At 45.7% G+C, this 18,703-nt stretch overlaps 1 protein-coding gene across 1 annotated transcript in view; it reads left to right on the top strand.

Moving 5' to 3' along the window:
- The first annotated feature begins 13,996 nt into the window (after positions 1-13,996).
- Positions 13,997-18,703, top strand: part of GRIN3A (glutamate ionotropic receptor NMDA type subunit 3A) — a 67,712-nt gene continuing 63,005 nt past the window's right edge. The window contains exon 1 of the mRNA XM_058043541.1: positions 13,997-14,698. Within this exon, the coding sequence (XP_057899524.1) occupies positions 13,997-14,698 (702 nt within the window). The remainder of the gene's footprint in view (positions 14,699-18,703) is intronic.

The following is an 18,703-nucleotide window of genomic DNA, read 5'->3' as shown; positions in this document are numbered from 1 at the left end:
CTTTCCTTGACTCTTCAGAATTTAACCTGCAGTTCACAAAGACACAATGATCACACACTCTGCTTGGTTTCCTTTGAGTAACACTATGGACAGCAATCTCTGGCTCATGACCAGCCTAGAATTTGACCTTTTTCCACACAGAAAATGCAATATATAACTTGCCCTAAAAATGTATTTCTGTCTTTGTTAAAAATGCTGTCAACGTGACCATTTTCATCACAACCTCAAATTTTGTGGATTAGCTCACAAAAGAATATAAGCATTGAACAAGGAACGAATAGTACTGTTTTAAACAAAAATGTGGGGTTTTTTCCCCTAAAGGACTTTTTAAAGCCAGTCTGGAGCACTGCATAAAAGCATTCATATTTTAGTATGAATAGTGCTTATTTTGGATTATGATTGTTTCCGTGGGTGTTTGGCACCACTGTACCTAACTAACGATTCCTATATTAGGCTAGAGAGATTCAACTTCTTCCTGCAGACAGGTTTAGCTCCTTGACACACTTGCAGTGCTCCCTATCAGCTGTGGGTTGTTACCAAGGCAGGGACAGCACATTCAGACAAATAATTCTGAGAGTTTTAAATTATTATTAGTCATCAGCGAATAACTCATGGCAGCCTTAGTGAATCTTGTTTCTTTCATTTTCTGCAATCAGCTTATATTTCTTTCTGGAATATTTGTTGTTGCCCAAAAAAAAATTGTCAGATGCAGTCTCAGATTGAAGATCTATCAAAAGGAGCTTCTTGTAAGTAGCTGCTGGACAGAATTCAAATTCATGGTAGGTTTCATCAGGCACACAGGGCTCAGGACAACTTTCTTATTCTATTAATTGCAAAACTGTGACTGGAAGACACGGATTTGAGTTAGAACTTATTCATTTAATTAACCAGGGGGGGATTTAGCAGGGAGACTAAGGGAATGTTAGCTTCTTCTTCCACTCTAAGAACACAGGATGCAATTGTGCAGTTTCCAGCTAATCAATATTGTTTAGGACTCTGATCACATCTGAAGTGATTAAATACTTACTTTTTAAAAATGTATTCAAAGAAGTCTAGTGTCCTTATGGAACTTTCTCTTCTTAATTTGGTAGGATATCTGCAGAACAAAGCAAACTCAAGACAAATAAACTTACATTTTTAAGTCATTTCAAGGGACAAAATACGCATAATTCACTCGGTTGGAGTACAAGAACTCTGTTACACACAACTGAATCCACATTTGTAAACAAACCACTAGCTTAGTTTAAAAAAGTCCCAACAAACAAACAAATGCTTTCTCAAAATACTAGCTGCAGAAACCACCTGTTATTTTTGGTAGATTCAGATCATGTCAATTTGTCTTGAGGCAGTTGAATATTGGGTTTCCTGTGCTCACTTTTCTCCACCCCAAAATACATACGATTCCTTATTAGACCAATATTTGATCCAAGTCACATCAGATACTTCTTTTTTAATTATTATTTCTTTAGTGGGTAAATTCCTGCATTTGTCTTCTCCCTTACTTTGACACCTAGCCAAACCAAGCAGCTGTGTACTCCCAGCTTACAGATCCATAAGAGCTATCCCCAACAGCTGGGGACTTTGGGACATTTAACTAATCTGTGTGGCTATATTATATCTCTGCTGTCATCCTTACATATTTATTCAGGTTCAGTTCATGAACAACTTGTGTGCACGTGGGAAATAATTCAGCCTGCAATTAAAGATGCCTCCTCCACAGCAAAAATGCCTCTAAGAATCTAGAACATCTTTCCCATTCATATTGAAATTCAGCAGCTAAAATAATATCTCCCCAAGTGATGTTCCTAAGGAGTTTCCTGCTGCCTGCAGAAAAAGTCTGAGGTAGGAGACCCTGAGCACTTAAATATGATCAGCATTCTGAACAGACTCCAAAATTTTTCTTTCACTTCAGCCTTTGTCAGCTATAAAAATGCTTCTGCCATTAATTTAGGAGCCAATGCCCAGGTGGCCATCTGTTAATGTCACTGACAAACTGCTTGCTCCTGTTGAGTGGTGTCTCACTCCACGCCTGCTCCCACTGAGGTCAATTTGCTGGGGGCAAGCAGTGCACAAATTCAGCAGGATTTGGCCTTCGTTGGGAATCTTTTTATGAAAACTGAGTAAAGGACTCTTCTGGTTTCCTGCCCAGTCAAAACTTTTATGTAAGGTAGAAAGGGATAAAGTTCCTGCAGCACACATTAAAAATATGCTGGGGAAAGCAGCCTGGGTGATTCCTGCCTCAGGCAAAGACAAACCATCTGTGAGATTGATTTTGCTCAAGGACCTGGCTGTACTTGGCAGGTAACTGGGGAGGACAGGGAATCCTGGTGTCTGTCTCAGTGGGGTTGATTCTGGGTGAGAATTGTCTCCTGCCAGGTCTCCAGACCTGGCACCTGGCAGTGCCCATCTCTGCCACTCCACATCTGGGGACCTGAGCGCAACCACGCTGATCAGGAATGAGCTACCAAAGCATACCATGAGGAATGAGCTGCGGCCAAACTGGACACATGCTGCAGCAGTGGAATTGGGGCTGGCTTCAGCAGGTGACAATCCACCACCACACACCACCTCTCCCGCCCTGAAAGACTGCTGGACCCTCCCAAGGGCAAGGTTTAAATCACAGAGTGTCCTGAGTTGGAAGGGACCCACAGGGATCAGGGGGGCCAACACCTCAGTGAATCCCCCAGACAGGGATCAAACCTTGGTGTTATCAGCACGAGACAATCTCAACTCGTTGCCTTCCTTCCTGAGTAAAATAATTTTTATTTCTTGCTCTAACAGCAGCCTCAGACAGAAGAAACAGCCTAAAAATTGCATGGGGGAGGGCTGACTGTGTGAAATGTTTCCTTCTCTGAAATTAAATGCTGGCTACATTGGGACCCACAGGCAGTTTTTAAATGCCCTTTGCAGACATATTTTGAAGTTTCTAGATTTTTTTGCTATAATTGTGGAGATGGAGGTGGCTCAGAACTGCACTAATAGGATGTTTGCATGTACCTTCCCCACTCTAGGTCCTGGTTGCCTTTCCATCCTCCAACTCTTCCTGTGACCCCCAAGTACTACTCAAAATCAGCCTTCTCCCACCCACTGGCACCTGTTGGGTCACAACCTGGCCAAGAGAACCCCAGGTCTGGGGTTTTGAATGCGTTTTGTGAGTGTCCCTGCAGGTACACACATTTTTAAATTAACTTTAAATTAAATTAAAGGCCAACTATGGTACAACTTAAATTGGAAAACATGGAGCAGCCTAGCCTTGCCTCCTGTAATTTTTTTGGCACTGTACTGCAGCAAAAATCCTGTGGTTTTTGATTTTGAAACCGAAATAAGCAATACACTTGTAACCTTTGTGTTCAGGGAATATCACAGAAATGGGCACTGGTAGATTTTTGAGGGTTATTGAAGATGAGAAGGATTTAACAACTACACTAAGTGAAGTAATAAAGTACAGGGGGGGGTTTACAGTGCTTTATTTATTGTGCCTATGTCATTGTCATGCTAAAACTGCACACTGCTCTGGGCATAAAGGAGGATTTTAAAAATAATTGGAAAGCTGTATAATTTCATTGCTGTGGCTGATAAGAGTTGTGAAAGTGTTGTCTTAGCCTGGAAAGCTAAAAATTTCATCATATTGCATATATTTAAACCCTGATGTTTGTCACTTTTTCCATGATTTACTGTGGTTCGGACTGGTTTTCAGCCTGAAAATTACAAGTTATTGCATTCAGTCTGCCATAGATAGACTTCCCCTAATCTGAAATAAGTGTGCTTAGTGTGAATTTTGCTTTGTGTAAAATAGCATTAAATGTGCTACAAACACAAATTTACACAGGAATAACACCAAACTGGAGCCACTAAGAGAAAAAAGAAGCCTCTGATTATCCTCTTACTGTACAAACTCTGCACCTTACTCTTGGATTTTCAGGCAGGAATGGCAATATTTTAATTACAGTAGATTAAATAAATTTGAGTAGGAATTAAATATTCTGGGCATTTTAAAAATAAACTCAGTGGACTTTTATAGAGATGGCCCATAAACTAAGGGAAAGATAGTTGTGAGAAAGTCTATCAAAAGATCAGAAAGTTAATGGTGCATTAGGAAGTGTGAGACCTGGTGTGACCTAAGTGGTGCATAAGGGATGGGAATTGTCCTGGTTTCCATAATGAAATAGGTCTCATTTCAGTCCATGAGGTGTTGGGGGATTTCCCTCCCCTGACTCTCCTTCCCATCCTACAGGGCTGGGAGTGAGCAAGGAGCTGTGTGGCCCTGGCTGCCAGCTGGGGATAAAACACAGCAAGGACAGACCATAATTTTGCTTCTCCATAAGTGAGAGAAGCAGCTAAACTAATCCAGAGTACTGGATCATCAGTAGCCTGCAATCACTTTATTCCTGGAGGCATGTAGCAGATTCACTCTCAGCTCAGTTACAGAAGCTGTGGAAATGACCAGGAAAACTTCTTTCTTCTGGGGGCCTGGCATCTAAACTCTCCACGGTCTTATCAACCCAACCAACTTCTCATATAAAAAACTTTTTAAAATACAGAAGACAAAAGAGTGAGCTCGCTGAAGAGTCTTTTTTTAATAATTACAGAACCAAGGATTAGTTTGGGTTGGAAAGGACCTTTAAATGTCATGTGGTTCTATCTCCCTGCAATGAGCAGGGACTGCTTTATCTTCCTATTCAGTACCTTTAATGAAAAGCAAAAATGCAGGTTTTTTTCCACAGCCCTTTGTCAAGGGATAGGGACACCTAAGCTTCTGATAAACACACACAAAACCATAAGTTCAATATGTTATGATTACGCCTTCATTTCTGATGCTTTGGGGGTTTCTCTGGAGGTTTACACATTAGCATCTCCATCTATAAGAGTTACAACTGACATTTAGCTTTTCTCTAGGTTTGCAAACAAGAGAGGAAAACCTTGACTTCCTTCCTCTTCATCAAAGAGCTCTCAGGTGCTTAAAGCAAATTACCAAGAGGATATTGGATTCAAGATTCTCTGGTGCTGCAAAAGTGGTGCGCTTTTTCTCAGAGGTGTTTGATTCCCAGGGTCACCCATGTGATGAGCCAGAGGAGTGTTGAGCTCTGTGTTTGAGAGCAAGAAATGGAAACTCATAAAAGACTCACAGAGTGTATAAGAGAGCTGAAAAGCCCAGGATTACATCATAAAGCCTAAGCTGTCTCTATTCTTTCTTTTCACATGATATATCTATCCTCTGCTATCCAGCACCACTTTAAAAATACCTGAGCTTGCTCTGAGAGCACACACTTGCACAACAGGAATAATTTGACACCAGCATTTGTGCTTGGAAATTCTGTGAGTGTGTTGTTAAAGGGGACTTGTGTTTTCCAAAACAGACTTTATAAAGATCAGGCTCTGTTTTCATCAGGCAGCCTGTGTAAATTCTTCAGTTCTTAGGTTGCTTCTGGAGTATGACAAAAACCATTTGTCATATTTACATGTCTAGTTGCTTCTCCTGCACCACCTTACCAGGAGAGCATCCAGCCTCACATTATTTAAAGGCTCCTTGGAACAAAAGCCACATATCCAGTTCATTTATTTCCTTCTAAAACCACAACCTTGGGTGAGTGCCAATCTCACTTGTACTTTATCTCATGTGTCAGCATTTTACAGACACTTTCCTTCTGCCAGCATAATCTCCTATGTGAGCCTAATCCCGCCAAATTTCAGAATTATTTGCCCTTCTTAGACATTTTCTTTGTCACATATGTTTTTCTGATACCACTTTGAAGGGGATTTAATTGTAATCTAGACCACAGCAGACAAAACAAATTATTGAAGTGATCAGCAGCCTGCTCCTCAATACCGCAACCAATACAGGACTCAATCCACAGGTGTGGGTACCACGTTTGGCTGGAGGCTAGAATGGACACATTGGAATCAAGGAGGTATCTTCTGCTGTTGGGAGGCTGGGAGGGAGCTCTGCACGAGGTCTGGATCCTCACAGGGACTCACATTTGTTTCAAGGTGGCACTCCTGGCAAGCTGCATTTTCTGCTGCGCAGCTCCAGACAGCGCCCAGAGGCACGAGCAAGCCCACAGACTTCCAAGAATGTGGCTGACTCCTGCCCAAATCCACTTTTGCTTGTACCAGATATCCTCATTAAAGCCAGTAATTTAGGTAAAGGCACCCCAGCTGATTTGAGGAAGGGTTTACAAAGCCAGTTTCTAAAGCAGCAAACAGAAGGGTTAAACCCACCTTGCCTCTACGCTTCTCCAAGGAGACGAGGCAATTTGCCAATTTTGCAGCCCTCAGTAAACTTGACAGAATTGTTTAGCTGGACAAATTGGGTAAATTATTTCTTAAATACGTGCTGTTGTGGCCTTTCCCTTAGCTTGCTTGTTCTGTCTTTTCCTGGGTTTTTTTTCACCACTCTTATAATTCAACTTTGATAAGCCCTTGTGATTTCTTACTATTCTCCCCCTCGTTTACCCCACCTCTAAGCCAAAGGGAGCAGAAGGGGACAAACAGTAAGAAGCCTGTGATCCTGCCAGAGTGATGCAGCAGTGGGGTGCCCTCCCAACCTTGTGGAAATTGAAGCCTTCCCCTGAAAGTTAAACAGTCTTTATTCATCTTTATTGAGTGTTTACACCAAGTGGCCTTTTGAAGCCAACCAGAGCAGTGCAAGGGCTGCACACAGCCTGTAATAATTTTATATTTGCTGCAGAATTCAGAGCAGGGGGGAGATATAATGCAGAGGCACCATGGTGCCAGCAAAGCAGTATTGATATTTTTTTCAAAATTCTGTGTATGCTCTGTGAGGTGTTTGTCTGACCTCACTACTCAAATGACATTGATGCCAGTAACAATTTTGACATTGACTTCAAACAGATTTTTTATTTTTCTCTTCCCACCTCCCTGAATTTTCACAAGCACTAAAAGTGTCATCTTGAAATAAAGAAGTAAAACATACAGGGAAAGTTGCATTAAATCCAGTCTGGTCCTACAAAGTCCGTGGAATGGCATCCTGTTTTCATGAGGGATGTCCTGAGCAGAGCCATGATAGGGGATCTCTTACTAGAACAAAAACTGGGGGAGCAACCTTTATTTTGGGAGCCTGTCTGCTGAAAAAAAATCAGGTAAAAACCTGATGTGCTCGCAGCAAAGACACAAGCACATGAGCACACCAGAACCAGCCCCATGCCCTGGGCCAGGGCGTGCCAGCTCAGGGAATGAGCAGTGGAGATGACTTTTCATCTTCAACAACTCACTGTGGATACTGGGGATAGCATCTTCCTGGCATAAAGCTGGTTCTTTGGCAGGGCTCTGGCCTGGTCTTTGCTTTACCTTCAGGTCTGGAATATCCAGACAGCTCTTCCTGTACAGTTGGTTCCGCAAGACTTCAAGACTCAAGACAGAGCTTTTAAATCCAAGCATCTCCTGGTTCCCAGATCATCACCTGCCTAAGACCAGAATCTTCTAAAGACTCTCTGTGCCTCCCACCATGACACTGCAAACTGTGCTGTGACCAATCCTGTCCACTGGAGCTGCTTCCATCACTGTCACATGAATAAACAAGACAGAAATTTTGACAGAATGGAATAGATTCACAAGTAAAAATAACTAAAGGCACTGACAGAAACTTCACATAGAGGATCAAGGTACTAGCCAGATGTTTACTAATCAACCAAGTCACTATAGTGGTTTCTCTTCCAGTTGTCCCTCTGCCTGGGATTAATTCATCTCCAAGATAAGAACAACAGGGACTATTAAAAACAACGGGCAAGGAGGAAAACATGACTAAGCATCAAACTCAAAGCACACAGCATGAACAAAATATGTGGCAAGTGGGGATCTCAAGAAGGTTTTACAGCTAGTTGTTTAGAAAAATATACACTGCCACCTCAGAGGTGGAGCAATAGAAACAATCGACTGGATCACTCACACTGACAGAGAGAGCAATGCTGTCACGTGCAGCTGAACACTTCCTCCCTCATCCTGGCAGTGGAAACAGGGCTCACAGAGTATTTGTGAGTATTTGTGTCTCCTTTAGGCATCTTCAGTCAGTCCCAGTGGTAGAATGAATCTGTGACTGAGTACTGGTGACATTCGGGGGTTTGGGGGTTTTTTTGTTTTGGGGTTTTTTGGTTTGTTGTTGTTGTTTTTGTTTTTTTTTTTTTTTGGTTGGTTGGTTGGTTTGTTTGTTTGTTTTTTGTTTTATTTATGGGTACTTGGAATGTACTGAGGTCTTTCCATGGTAGCATTAGATTTAGAGAGGAGACTATCAAAGCCAGAGGGGTGGTGAGCTCTGTGACCCTTCCTGTCAATGTTACAAGGTTCCCTGCTGCTCTTGTAGCCAAAAGGGACCACAGAGACAGTGTGGTTGACTGCCTGTTTTCCTCACCCACTTCTTGAGCATCCTCTGACAGGATCAGCCTGTCTGGATTTATACTGCCAAAAGAAACAAAGTAGAAGTTTTGTTCAGGTAACAAAAACTGCCTCGGCCTCTCCTGCAAGGCAGTAAAGTAGCACACAGCCCTTATTGGTGAAAATCCATTTGGCTTCAAAGCAGTTGTTAGGATTTGACACCAGGCCTGCCCTCCAAAGGATTTTTGCAGGCATTAAGTGTTAATACATTAATTTTGGCAGAAAATAAACCCTCTTGCAGATCAGAGGGGCTGGGTGTGCTTGGGCTTCAGTTCTGGTTAAAAGCAATTCCACACCATCAGCCTGGTCACGTTCAGTAGGAACAATCGTGATCACAGATTCACAAATAGTGCAGTTTATTGAAAGAACAGAAATAACAGACTCAGAACTACCATGGATGAACATACCAGCTATGAGAGAACTCTAATAAAAACCATAATATTGTACTAACCTGGGTAATAGTAATCCTACACAGAAGCTTACCAAGAAGGTGTCCTCCCTGAGAGAAGGAAGAACAGAGTATCCACTCATCTGTCTCTATCTGGTTTGTTTTGGGGCTCCCTCCTAGCTAGGTGAAATTTCTACCCTCCTGACAGACAGCCCAAACTTAACCCCCTCCTCCAGTTTCAAACAGCAGGATCAGGGTGGACAGTTGAGTACTTCAGTCACATATGTGATAGCACTTACCTCATGAAGATTATTAGAGAATGCAGGTATGAGAACTTTAAAAGACAGGCAAAAATCACTTTTTGCCTGTGCTGTCCTTCAAATTTTCAGTCACACAGCCTTGTTCTGTTTTTCACATCTTATCTTCACGGGACCTCCCCCCAGAGCCAGCTCAGCCTTTCGTGATGTCAGCCATGCAGATCTCCATCTGCAAAGATAACACAGAACAAGCACAGCATGTGCTGCACACAGGAAGCCTCAGCCCTTCCCTGACTCCTTCAGGATCAGCATCTATCCCACAGTAAGGCTGGAGCAGCCAGTGCACTGATGATCCACCACAGCAATGTGAAGGTTTTCAAACATAAGACTCAACATCCTTAATGCAATTTTAGATATCTGAAAGTCTTTGCAAATTTATTTTTCCTGGCTGGTGAAAGACTGTGGAGGACAGAAAGTAAGGAACATCCAGAGGACTATTTTTTTTTCCCCTTCAAGTGACAATTCAAATGAAAAACATAGCATTTTGAAATCTTGGAAACTGTGTTTAGATAAATTGGAGCATCTTAATAGAAACAAAATAGTCCATTCCTAGTAAATGAAAGGCTTAACTTTATTTGAAGTTGTTTCATTTGAAGTTATTTGAAGTTTATTTTTCCCTCTCATTTTTCATTTTCTAACTATGATTATGAAAATGGTGGGGGGGGAATCATCCCAGGCTGACCCAAAATAAGCCTCTCACCCACTCCAAGGCTAAAGAGACAGTGAGAGGAGTCCTGAAGCTCAGCTCGTGACTTGAGCCTTTCAGAAGATGTGAGCAGCCAAAAAGGAGGGAGATGAGCATGAATTTAAGTAATATCACACTCTGCAAGGCCTTGGGGTTTTTTCTCAGCAACGGGAGCAGAAGAACACACAGCTGGACAGAGGGACTGTGATAACCTATTTCCAAGCAAGCCCAGTTGCTCAGAGGAAAAAAGCTCTGTAGAAGGTCACTGTGATATACACAGGACAAATGTTCTGCAGCCCAGAAAGCAAACAAACCAACCCTACTTCAAAGAAATGACAGTGAGCCAAGCAAGCGGAAAGAGCAGCAAGAGAAATACGAGTGGTGATTTTAATCACATTTCCCTGCTGCATTTTTCGTTGCTGAAGGGCTTTCACCAACTCTAGCTGTGATGCTCAGACACAGATCAAGGAGGAATAAATTTTGTGGCCACAGCTCCCCAGCAATCAATGCCACCAGCATTGCTCTGCTCATGGTTACACAGGGTGACAACCAGCTCAGAGGAGGCGAATCCATTTGCCTGGGTCTGCCTGGTCTTGCTTCAGTTGAATAACTAACACACACACACACACACACACACAAAAAAAAAAAAATAGAGCAGAATGGACATTTCTATGGCACCGTGAGAAGGTGAAAATGAGGGAGGAGTGTTGAAGGCAGCCAGTCCTCAGCATGAAGTTGAAAAGTCAACAACTCTGTCAAAAATTATATTCTGTATTTTATTCAGCTCTGGAAGAGGGACTGCAGTACTTCTGAAAAGCACGGTGCAACTGATAGCAGTCTCCAAGTATTTTATTAGACTAAAACAATTGCGCTCTTTTGCACATGAATATTTATGAAAAAAAAAAAAAGGCAGAAAAAATAATGACACAATTTTCCAAATATATAAACTTTGGTGACATTTATATCCTTTCTCAGGGCACTTTCTGGAAATATTCCAGCCTTTCACAGAGCACTACTTAAGGAGTACTTAATGTCCTCTGAAAAACAAAGCCTGTGTTCAAGGAATTTTTTATATCAGGGACATTGCAGAGAATTTTATTAGCAGAAATATTTGAGCAAAGAGTAAAAATAAACACAAATGTCAGAGAAGACAAATCCGTAATTTATTTATTGCTATAAATAATGAAGCTGAAAAGATACTTTCAAGATGAAGAGCCGTTTGAGTCACAAGCATTACCAACAAAAGTTTGACCACTCTGTACAGTTCAGGTTTCTAACAGTGACAACTTGCTATGACTCGCTCAAAACTGAATCCAGAGCACAAATTCTTTACAGCCATAATCCCCAGAGTAGCACTGATGACCAAAAAAAATCATAGCACAAGCTGGTCATAAATTATCCACAAATGAAAAACAAACAAGCAAACAAAAACCCCAATAAACAAAACAAAACCCAAACAAATTAAAAACTGACTAGAAAAATGGCAAGCAAACAAGAAGAAAAAAAAATATACTGAATGATTTCATTTTTCTAATTGGTTTCTAGTGTAATTTTCAGAGTTCTCTCAATAATAAGGCTGATTAGCTTTTCTGAAGCATGTGCTTTTTTAAATTAGTGTCACCTGTGCCCAAGAGCCAGAGGAAGATTTTCTCATATAACAAAGCTTTAAATGAATGACAATTTAGGACACAGAAGAGTCACCATTTCTTATAAAAATAATTCCCACATGAAAACTAGTAATTATCTAGCTACAGAACAGAAAATTTATGTGCTTACCAGTTATTTTTTTTCCAACCTGACAAGCAGGATGCAGATAAAGACAAGACCTCTGGAGCTGTACAAATCTCAAATGATCTCCTTCTCACTACCTAAAGGTAACTCCTGCGGCTCAGGAAAAAAGAAAAGTTTTCTACACACTGTGTGTGAGATTTACTATACCCAAAGCCAATTCTCCCAGCCAATAATTCCTTATTGCTAACAGAGGAGACTTGGAACACCTGTGTTAACACAATCCATCCATTCCTTCAAAGAAAATGAGGAAAAGTGACAGGAAGAAGCCAGGCTGACCAGACAAGAAACAAAAATGTGATTACAAGGTTAAAAGAAAAAAGGAAAAAGAAAAGGGGAAATAGGAAATTGTTGCTAACTCAGACAAACTATCAGCTCACCCCTACACGTGGAACATGGTGCACTCTCGCCCTGCAGACCACCATGCTCTCCTCTGTACTTTTCCATGCTGGGAACCAATTTTGAAACCTTGTACCAATTTAGAGAGAGCAGCACGACAGAAGCACGAGCCTTGCAGGGCGCTGGGGTGAAGTCAGTGTGCTGGGGATGAGGACATGAAGGGGGAAAGGACTTAGAGACAGAGAAACAGCAGCACGACTGCCCAAGACCTGGGTAAGACCTTGCTTTGAAGACTTTGTACACCTCTGGTGACCCCTGCTGAAGAAAGATGAATTTAAATCAGGAAACACACAGTTCAGACGTATAGGGAGGCAGTGACCACCTCTGTCATGTAGCATGATGGGAAGTGTTTATTTCGATGCAGATTTTGTGTATATCAGTGGAAGAAAAACCAAGGGGGGACAACAGATTTTTTTCAGCAAGGGTAGTAAAACATTTTCAGAGTTTGTCCAGAGATGTGGTGACTGCCCCATCCCTGGGAGCAGTCAAAGTCAGGCTGAATGGGGCTTTGAGCAATCCCATCTACTTGAAAATGTTCCCCTCATACCAGGAGGGTTTGAGTAGATGGCCTTTTAAGGTCCTTTACAACCCCAACCATTCTGTGATTCTATTGTTTTCTTTTTCTTCATAAATATCTCTGAAGATACACCTCAAAGAAAGGGGAAAGAAAGTTAATATCCAAAGAAGGTCTTAAGTTAAAACACTGGGTCAGGGTAAACTGCTGGAGGAGGCGCCGAAAGACCTCTAACACTCCAGGAGTGAATGTCTCAAACCATCCTCCCATGCAGGGCGCTGCACTGCACCCAGGACTCAAACCCAGGGGAGAGAAGACAGCAGTCCCACGGGCAGAAAATGCACCCCGGTGTACTCAAGCTGGCAGCCTCCGCCTCGCTGCCGAGGAGAGCCGTGAGGTGATTTCCACCGCGTGGCCGAGGAGAGGGATTCCTCTGAGATCCCTGCGATCCACCACAGGAGTGGAACGCGTCAATGCCCCAAGCACAGGATCAGAGTCTCAGCCTTGGGGTCTGCACGGCTCCGACAGCCCAGGATTAAACCCATCTACCAAAACTAAAACAAGGACGGGGACTTGCCCTGATCCTTTCAGACACGCACACAAACGCCCATCTCAGCTCTGCCCTGTTTTCCTTTAGGTCAAGGGTGTCCTGTCCTAAAAGCCATGTCAGGCAGAGCCCAGGGTTTGCGGAATCACGATCTCGGGTCCCACATGTCGGAAATCGGTTCCGTTTGAAGCAGCAGCGCACGGGAAGGCACCGGGCACTGCCAGCGCTGCTTTCCACAACAAGCGGCAGCGGCAAACACGGCTCCCCCTCCATCCGAGGGGGGACCGAAGCCGCATCTTCAGTTCGCAGCCCTTGGGACACGAAAAACAGCTCCGCCGCTCCGGCGGGGAGAGGGGGGCGCCCCGCGGCAGCACCGAGGGCTCCGGAGGGGCCGTGCCAGGACGCTCCCCGGGGGTGCAGAGGGGCGGCCCCCCAAGCCCCTTCCTCCCCTGGGCGGCCCGGGGAGGAGCCGAGCGGGGCCGGCGCTCGCCGTCCCTCCCGGCGGGAGCGCAGCGCAGCCCAGCGACCGCCCGCAGCCGCACCGGCAACTTTGCCCGGCTCCGGAGCCGGCGGGGAGCGCTCCGAGGGCTGCGGGGGGACAAGGGCAGGGGGCTGGCGCGGGGAGCCGGGCCGGGATTACGGGGCGGAGACGCTGCGAGGCGGGGAGCGGAGCCGGGAGCGCGGAGCAGCGCGGGGAGCCGGGCAGGGGCGCGCCGGGGGGCGCGGAGCGGGGAGCGCGGAACGGAGCGGCGCAGAGCCCGCCCGGGCTGCGGAGGGGGGAGCCGGGCAGGGCAGCATCCCGCTCCCGGCGGGGCAGCGGGCGGGGGTCGGGTGCCGGCCGGCCCCGCGGAACCGAGGGGGGCGGTCCGGGGGCTGAGCCTCCCCGCAGCCCCGGGGCGGGGGCGAGGCGGCGGCGGCCCCATGGGCGGCGGCGGGGGCGGCTCTGCGCGGGGCTCGCCCGCCGCGGCTGATGCCGCTGTCGCCCGCCCGCGGGGCGCTTGATGCGGGCGGCGGGGCCGGGGGAGGCGGCGGCGGCAGCAGCGGGGGGCTCCCGGCCATGTGTCGGCCGGGGGTGCGCGGGGTCCTGGGCCGGGCGTGCCTGCTGCTGCTGCCGCCCTGCGCCCTGGTGCTGGCGGCGGTGCCCGGCTCCGCGTCCCACCCGCAGCCCTGCCAGATCCTGCGGCGCATCGGGCACACGGTGCGGGTGGGGGCCACCCACCTGCAGCCCCGGGCCGCCCCCGCCGCCGCCGCCTGGCCCGGGGAGGCGTCGGGCGGGCGCCCCGAGGGGCCGCGGGGCCGGCGGGCGGGGGGCGGCGGGGCACAGCGGCGGGCGCCCCCCTCGCCGCGGGACGCGCTGCTGCTGGCCGTGGCCAACCTGAACGGCGTGCCCGGGCTGCTGCCCTACAACCTGTCCCTGGAGGTGGTGATGGCGATCGAGGCGGGGCTGGGCGACCTGCCCCTCTTCCCCTTCTCTTCAGCCAGCGCCTCCTGGAGCAACGACCCCGTCTCCTTCCTGCAGAGTCTCTGCCACACCGTGGTGGTGCAGGGGGTCTCAGCCATCCTCGCCTTCCCGCAGAGCCGTGGGGAGATGCTGGAGCTGGACTTCATCTCGGCGGCGCTGAGCATCCCGGTGGTCAGCATCGTGCTGGGCGAGTTCCCCCGGCGGAGCCTGGTAAGGCGCCGGGGACACGGGGAGAAAGCGGGGGCAGGGGAAGGGGACGGGCGTCGGGGCCGGGCAGGGGTCTTGGCAGGAGGATTCTGACCGAGGGAGAAGCGCTCGGACCCCGGGGCCGCCGGCATCTCTCTTCGGTCCCTCCCTCCTTTCGCACCCTGCTCCGCTTTAGCCCCAGGTGGCCGGGGAGAAGCGTCCTCTCCGTGGAAAGGCGGGCAAGAGCTCGGTGGCACAAGCGAAGTTGCTAGCCCGAAGCCACACACTGCGATTAGTTGCAGAGCCGAGAGCAGAAGAGGGGTCCGGGACATGCTTTGCATATCAAGAAAAGGTTGTTAAGGGGGAAAGAAAAAAAAAAAATCAAACGGAAAAAACCCCGAACGGCTTTCAGAATGTTTGTTTTGGGTCTTAATGCTGTGGTCTGTGTACGGGCACTGCAGGTTGGGCACCAGGTGACACTTCTCTGGGAAGTTGTTCAGTGTGACTTGACTTTGCATCGAGCTGAGCTAAAGTGCCAGGAATTTCTGTAGTCCAGTTTCACCTCTAGTTCATGCGTTGGTACTAGATCAGATTTTTGCCAATTCGAGTTGCCTAACTAAAGTAGTGGAAACTGCAGCCCCTCCTGTTTGCTTGATTTTGTAGCACAAATAGTATAAATGGAATTCTTTGTGTTTGACAAAACTCTTAGGCACAAGCAGAAGTAGCATCAGGAGCTAAACTTTCTATCGTACAAAGACATGTAACTTAGTGTCACACACTCTGGAGGAAGGTGATAGATACAGTATTTTGGAACTGCACTTGATGTCAGGAATCATCTTCAGGTAAAAGAGCTGGAAGAAAATGCTCTGTTCTGTAAAGCCTGTGCAAAGGAAGTCATAAGTAAAATGGTACAGCTGCCTTTTAAGTACAGGATAAATAGCTGTTTGATGTAAAAAGAGGTAGCTCAACTTTGCTTTCAAAATATCATTCGAAAACACAAGTGAATTTGCTTTGCAAAAACAAATACAAACCACAGTCTGGATCTAATTTCTATGGTTTTGGGGGGTTTTTCAGCTTTTGTGTGTTTGATTTTTGACAAAAAAGGTAGAAAAAGTCTGCGTTAGGTAGTTCCTAGTCTGTAACTGAAGATGTGACTGCTGTATCCTGGTCTGAATCAGAATTGTTGGAGTCAGAAGGGACCTTAAAGAGAATCTCATTCCACCCCCTTCCACACCTTCTGCCAGACCAGGCTGCTCCGAGCCTTATCCAGCATGGCCTTGAGCATCTCCAGAGATGGGGCAGCCACAGCCTCTCTGGGCAACCTGTGCCAGGCCTTCATCACCCTCACAATCAAGGATTTCCTCCCAATATCCCATCCAGCCCTGCCCTCTGGTATTTTGAAGCTTCTGTCCCTCCTCCTGTCACTCTGTGTCCTTGTCAAAATCTCCTCTCCAGCTCTTTTGCTGCTCTTTAATTCAGCTAGGCTTCTCTACCTCAGCAAAACCCACATAACTCAGATCTCTCTAGGTTTAAGTAGAAACTCGGGGGTAATCAGTGCTGCTGAATTCTGCTGTTGATGGTGCCAGTGGCATCCAAGTTTGCTGTTGCATCTACCAGCCTTGCAGCTGCAGGCACAATGGTGCTGGAGGCAACAGCCAAAGCTCCCTGAGGGCCAAATCCTGAGCGCAGGATTTGCTCTGGCTGTTAGCATTATTTTATCTTCCATCTCAGAGAAGGGTCTAAGTTCACCCAAAGCTGCCTGAGTTCACAGGATGTGTTCAACACATGCAGCACAGGGTTAGATTTCCTTGCTGCTTTCCACAGATTTCAAAGCTCCTGCTTAACTTTCAGATTGTTCTCAGTGTGGAGCCCGAAGGATCAGTCTGTCCAAATCACGGCTTTGTTCTTAAGCAGACTTTAACTGGCATCGTCTTCAGTGACAGTGCAACCAGTGCCTGGCACTGCACCTGTGCTGCACGGACTCCATTTTTCTTTTGGGCTGAGTTTTAAAAGAATTAATTTTCAAGGATCTATGGCTTTAAAAAAACAACTCAGCCTTGCTCAAAGGCCAGCAGGCACTTGCATTCAAGTGTGCTGGTCTATCATGGTTGTCTTGGAAGGGCTGACATCTTTCTGAACACTGTTTTTTTCGTATCTTCACTTATTACATACCATTCTTAGGCTAATGCTGGAGGCAGTGCTACAGCAGCCTTGCCTTGCATACTTCTAGAGTTACAGGATTTCCAAGAGCATTTTGGACCCAGAAGTCCCTGGAGTTGTTGGCAGTCTCTGTGGCAGCCAGGAGTTTTGTGTTGCTCACGGTCCCACACCAGCACTGACATGAGATGAACACGCCACAGACCTGTCACCTTCCTGTCTCTCTAGAGCTGGAGCTGCATATTGGTTCTTCTACTGACTGGCCATCTTGGAGGAGGCAGTTATACATGACATCGTTGTGGACAGGGCAGATTTGATAGGCCCAACATGCAGATATCCAGAGAAGAAAAGAAGACTGATTTCTAACCCTGCTTCTGACTTGGCATCCCTGGGATCACCCCTCCTGCTGATGCTTGGACAGAGCATCTTCCCTCCCACAAAATCACTGCAGCATGCCCTTAGGAGTGCCTGCAGATATCTTCCTTCCACAAAGTCACAGGAGCAGACCCAAAACTTGTTTTGCCCTTGGAGGGCATTTTGTACTGTGTTCACGTGAAGACCATGCATGGCAAACATAACAAACCCAGTATTCACTAGGTGCTTTGTCATACTGCTTCTCCTTAATATTGAAATCCTTTATTAGGGTGATCTTAAGGTAGTAATGTCTAGCAAAGTCTCATTTTCCACACTACAACAGGACAGAGCATACACATGTAATGTCTTGTACTGCTGCTGAATGTTAATGTCATTATTTCATGCAGAAGTTTATAACAGGCAAATGTTCACTGTAATTGAAAAGCAAGTTGATCTTGGAGCAAATCTCCTCTAACATGGAAAAAAGCAATAGAATAAAAGGGAAGGTAAAGATCCAGAAATTAAATACATTTCAACAATACTGCCTCTTGTCTCTGTGGTGTTTGATGACAGTAATATTTCAGACGTGTAACATCAGAAGAAATACACAGCACCACAGATGGGCAGCTACAGTCACGTAAGATACCTAGACAATGTTTTCAAAAGTTCTGTCGTTGCTCAAACATATTTAAAAATCAATTTCTCATTAAATTCTACCACTCTGAGGATAAAAAAAGAGAGCAAAGTCTTTCCCCATGCCATGAACGATCACAAGACAACAGGCACCACAAGGTGTGGTACTGCACTCCTTCTCCCACAAAGCAACAGCGTATTCTAAAGGTTCAGGAGTGTGTTGGTTTCAAGGGAGGCTACATTGAGTAAAATGTGACACACTTTTTTCATTTTATATCTGTGATTTAATTGTTAATGTACACTAACAATATATCCAAGTGCTTTTGTGACCTGAAAAAATGCTGTTTACTTTTCCAACTTTACTGTCATTTCAGTAAATTTTCACACTCAATGAGCAAAAGTAACAATTTAACACTGTCATTCAGCAAGGGGAAAAAAATAGTGCTGGATTTCTTCACTACTAACACAGATGCAAATTGCAATGAAACTTTGACAGCTCATTATTTTGGAGAAGGCATCTTCATAAGCACTGATGCCACTGAGGCAAGGCTTGTCACCTTATGTATGTTTGTATCAAGAGAAGCACTTTATCTTTTGTTTCCAAGATTGCCAATGTCATTAATAATTTTCCCATGGATGGAACAGGGAAAAGATCCAGAGAACATGAAGCATAAATAAATTCAGTGATATTGCTTCTAGTAGTACAGCTCAGAGCTGAGTCTGGGAAGAATAGCCCGTAATATCCATTTTGTTGGTGATAGTATCAGAAACACAGGGGAGGTCATTTTTGCAGCAGTGTTCTCTGAATTCAAAGGAGTATTTTTAGTGGGTTTCAGATAAATCAGGACCTCTGATGTCTGTTAACATGAAAAGGAATCTTCTCAG

This window comes from Melospiza georgiana, chromosome Z (genome assembly GCF_028018845.1).
Source record: "Melospiza georgiana isolate bMelGeo1 chromosome Z, bMelGeo1.pri, whole genome shotgun sequence".
Classification (NCBI taxonomy): domain Eukaryota; kingdom Metazoa; phylum Chordata; class Aves; order Passeriformes; family Passerellidae; genus Melospiza; species Melospiza georgiana.
Note: the sequence above shows the minus strand (reverse complement) of the source record. Positions and strands in the feature narration are given on the sequence as shown.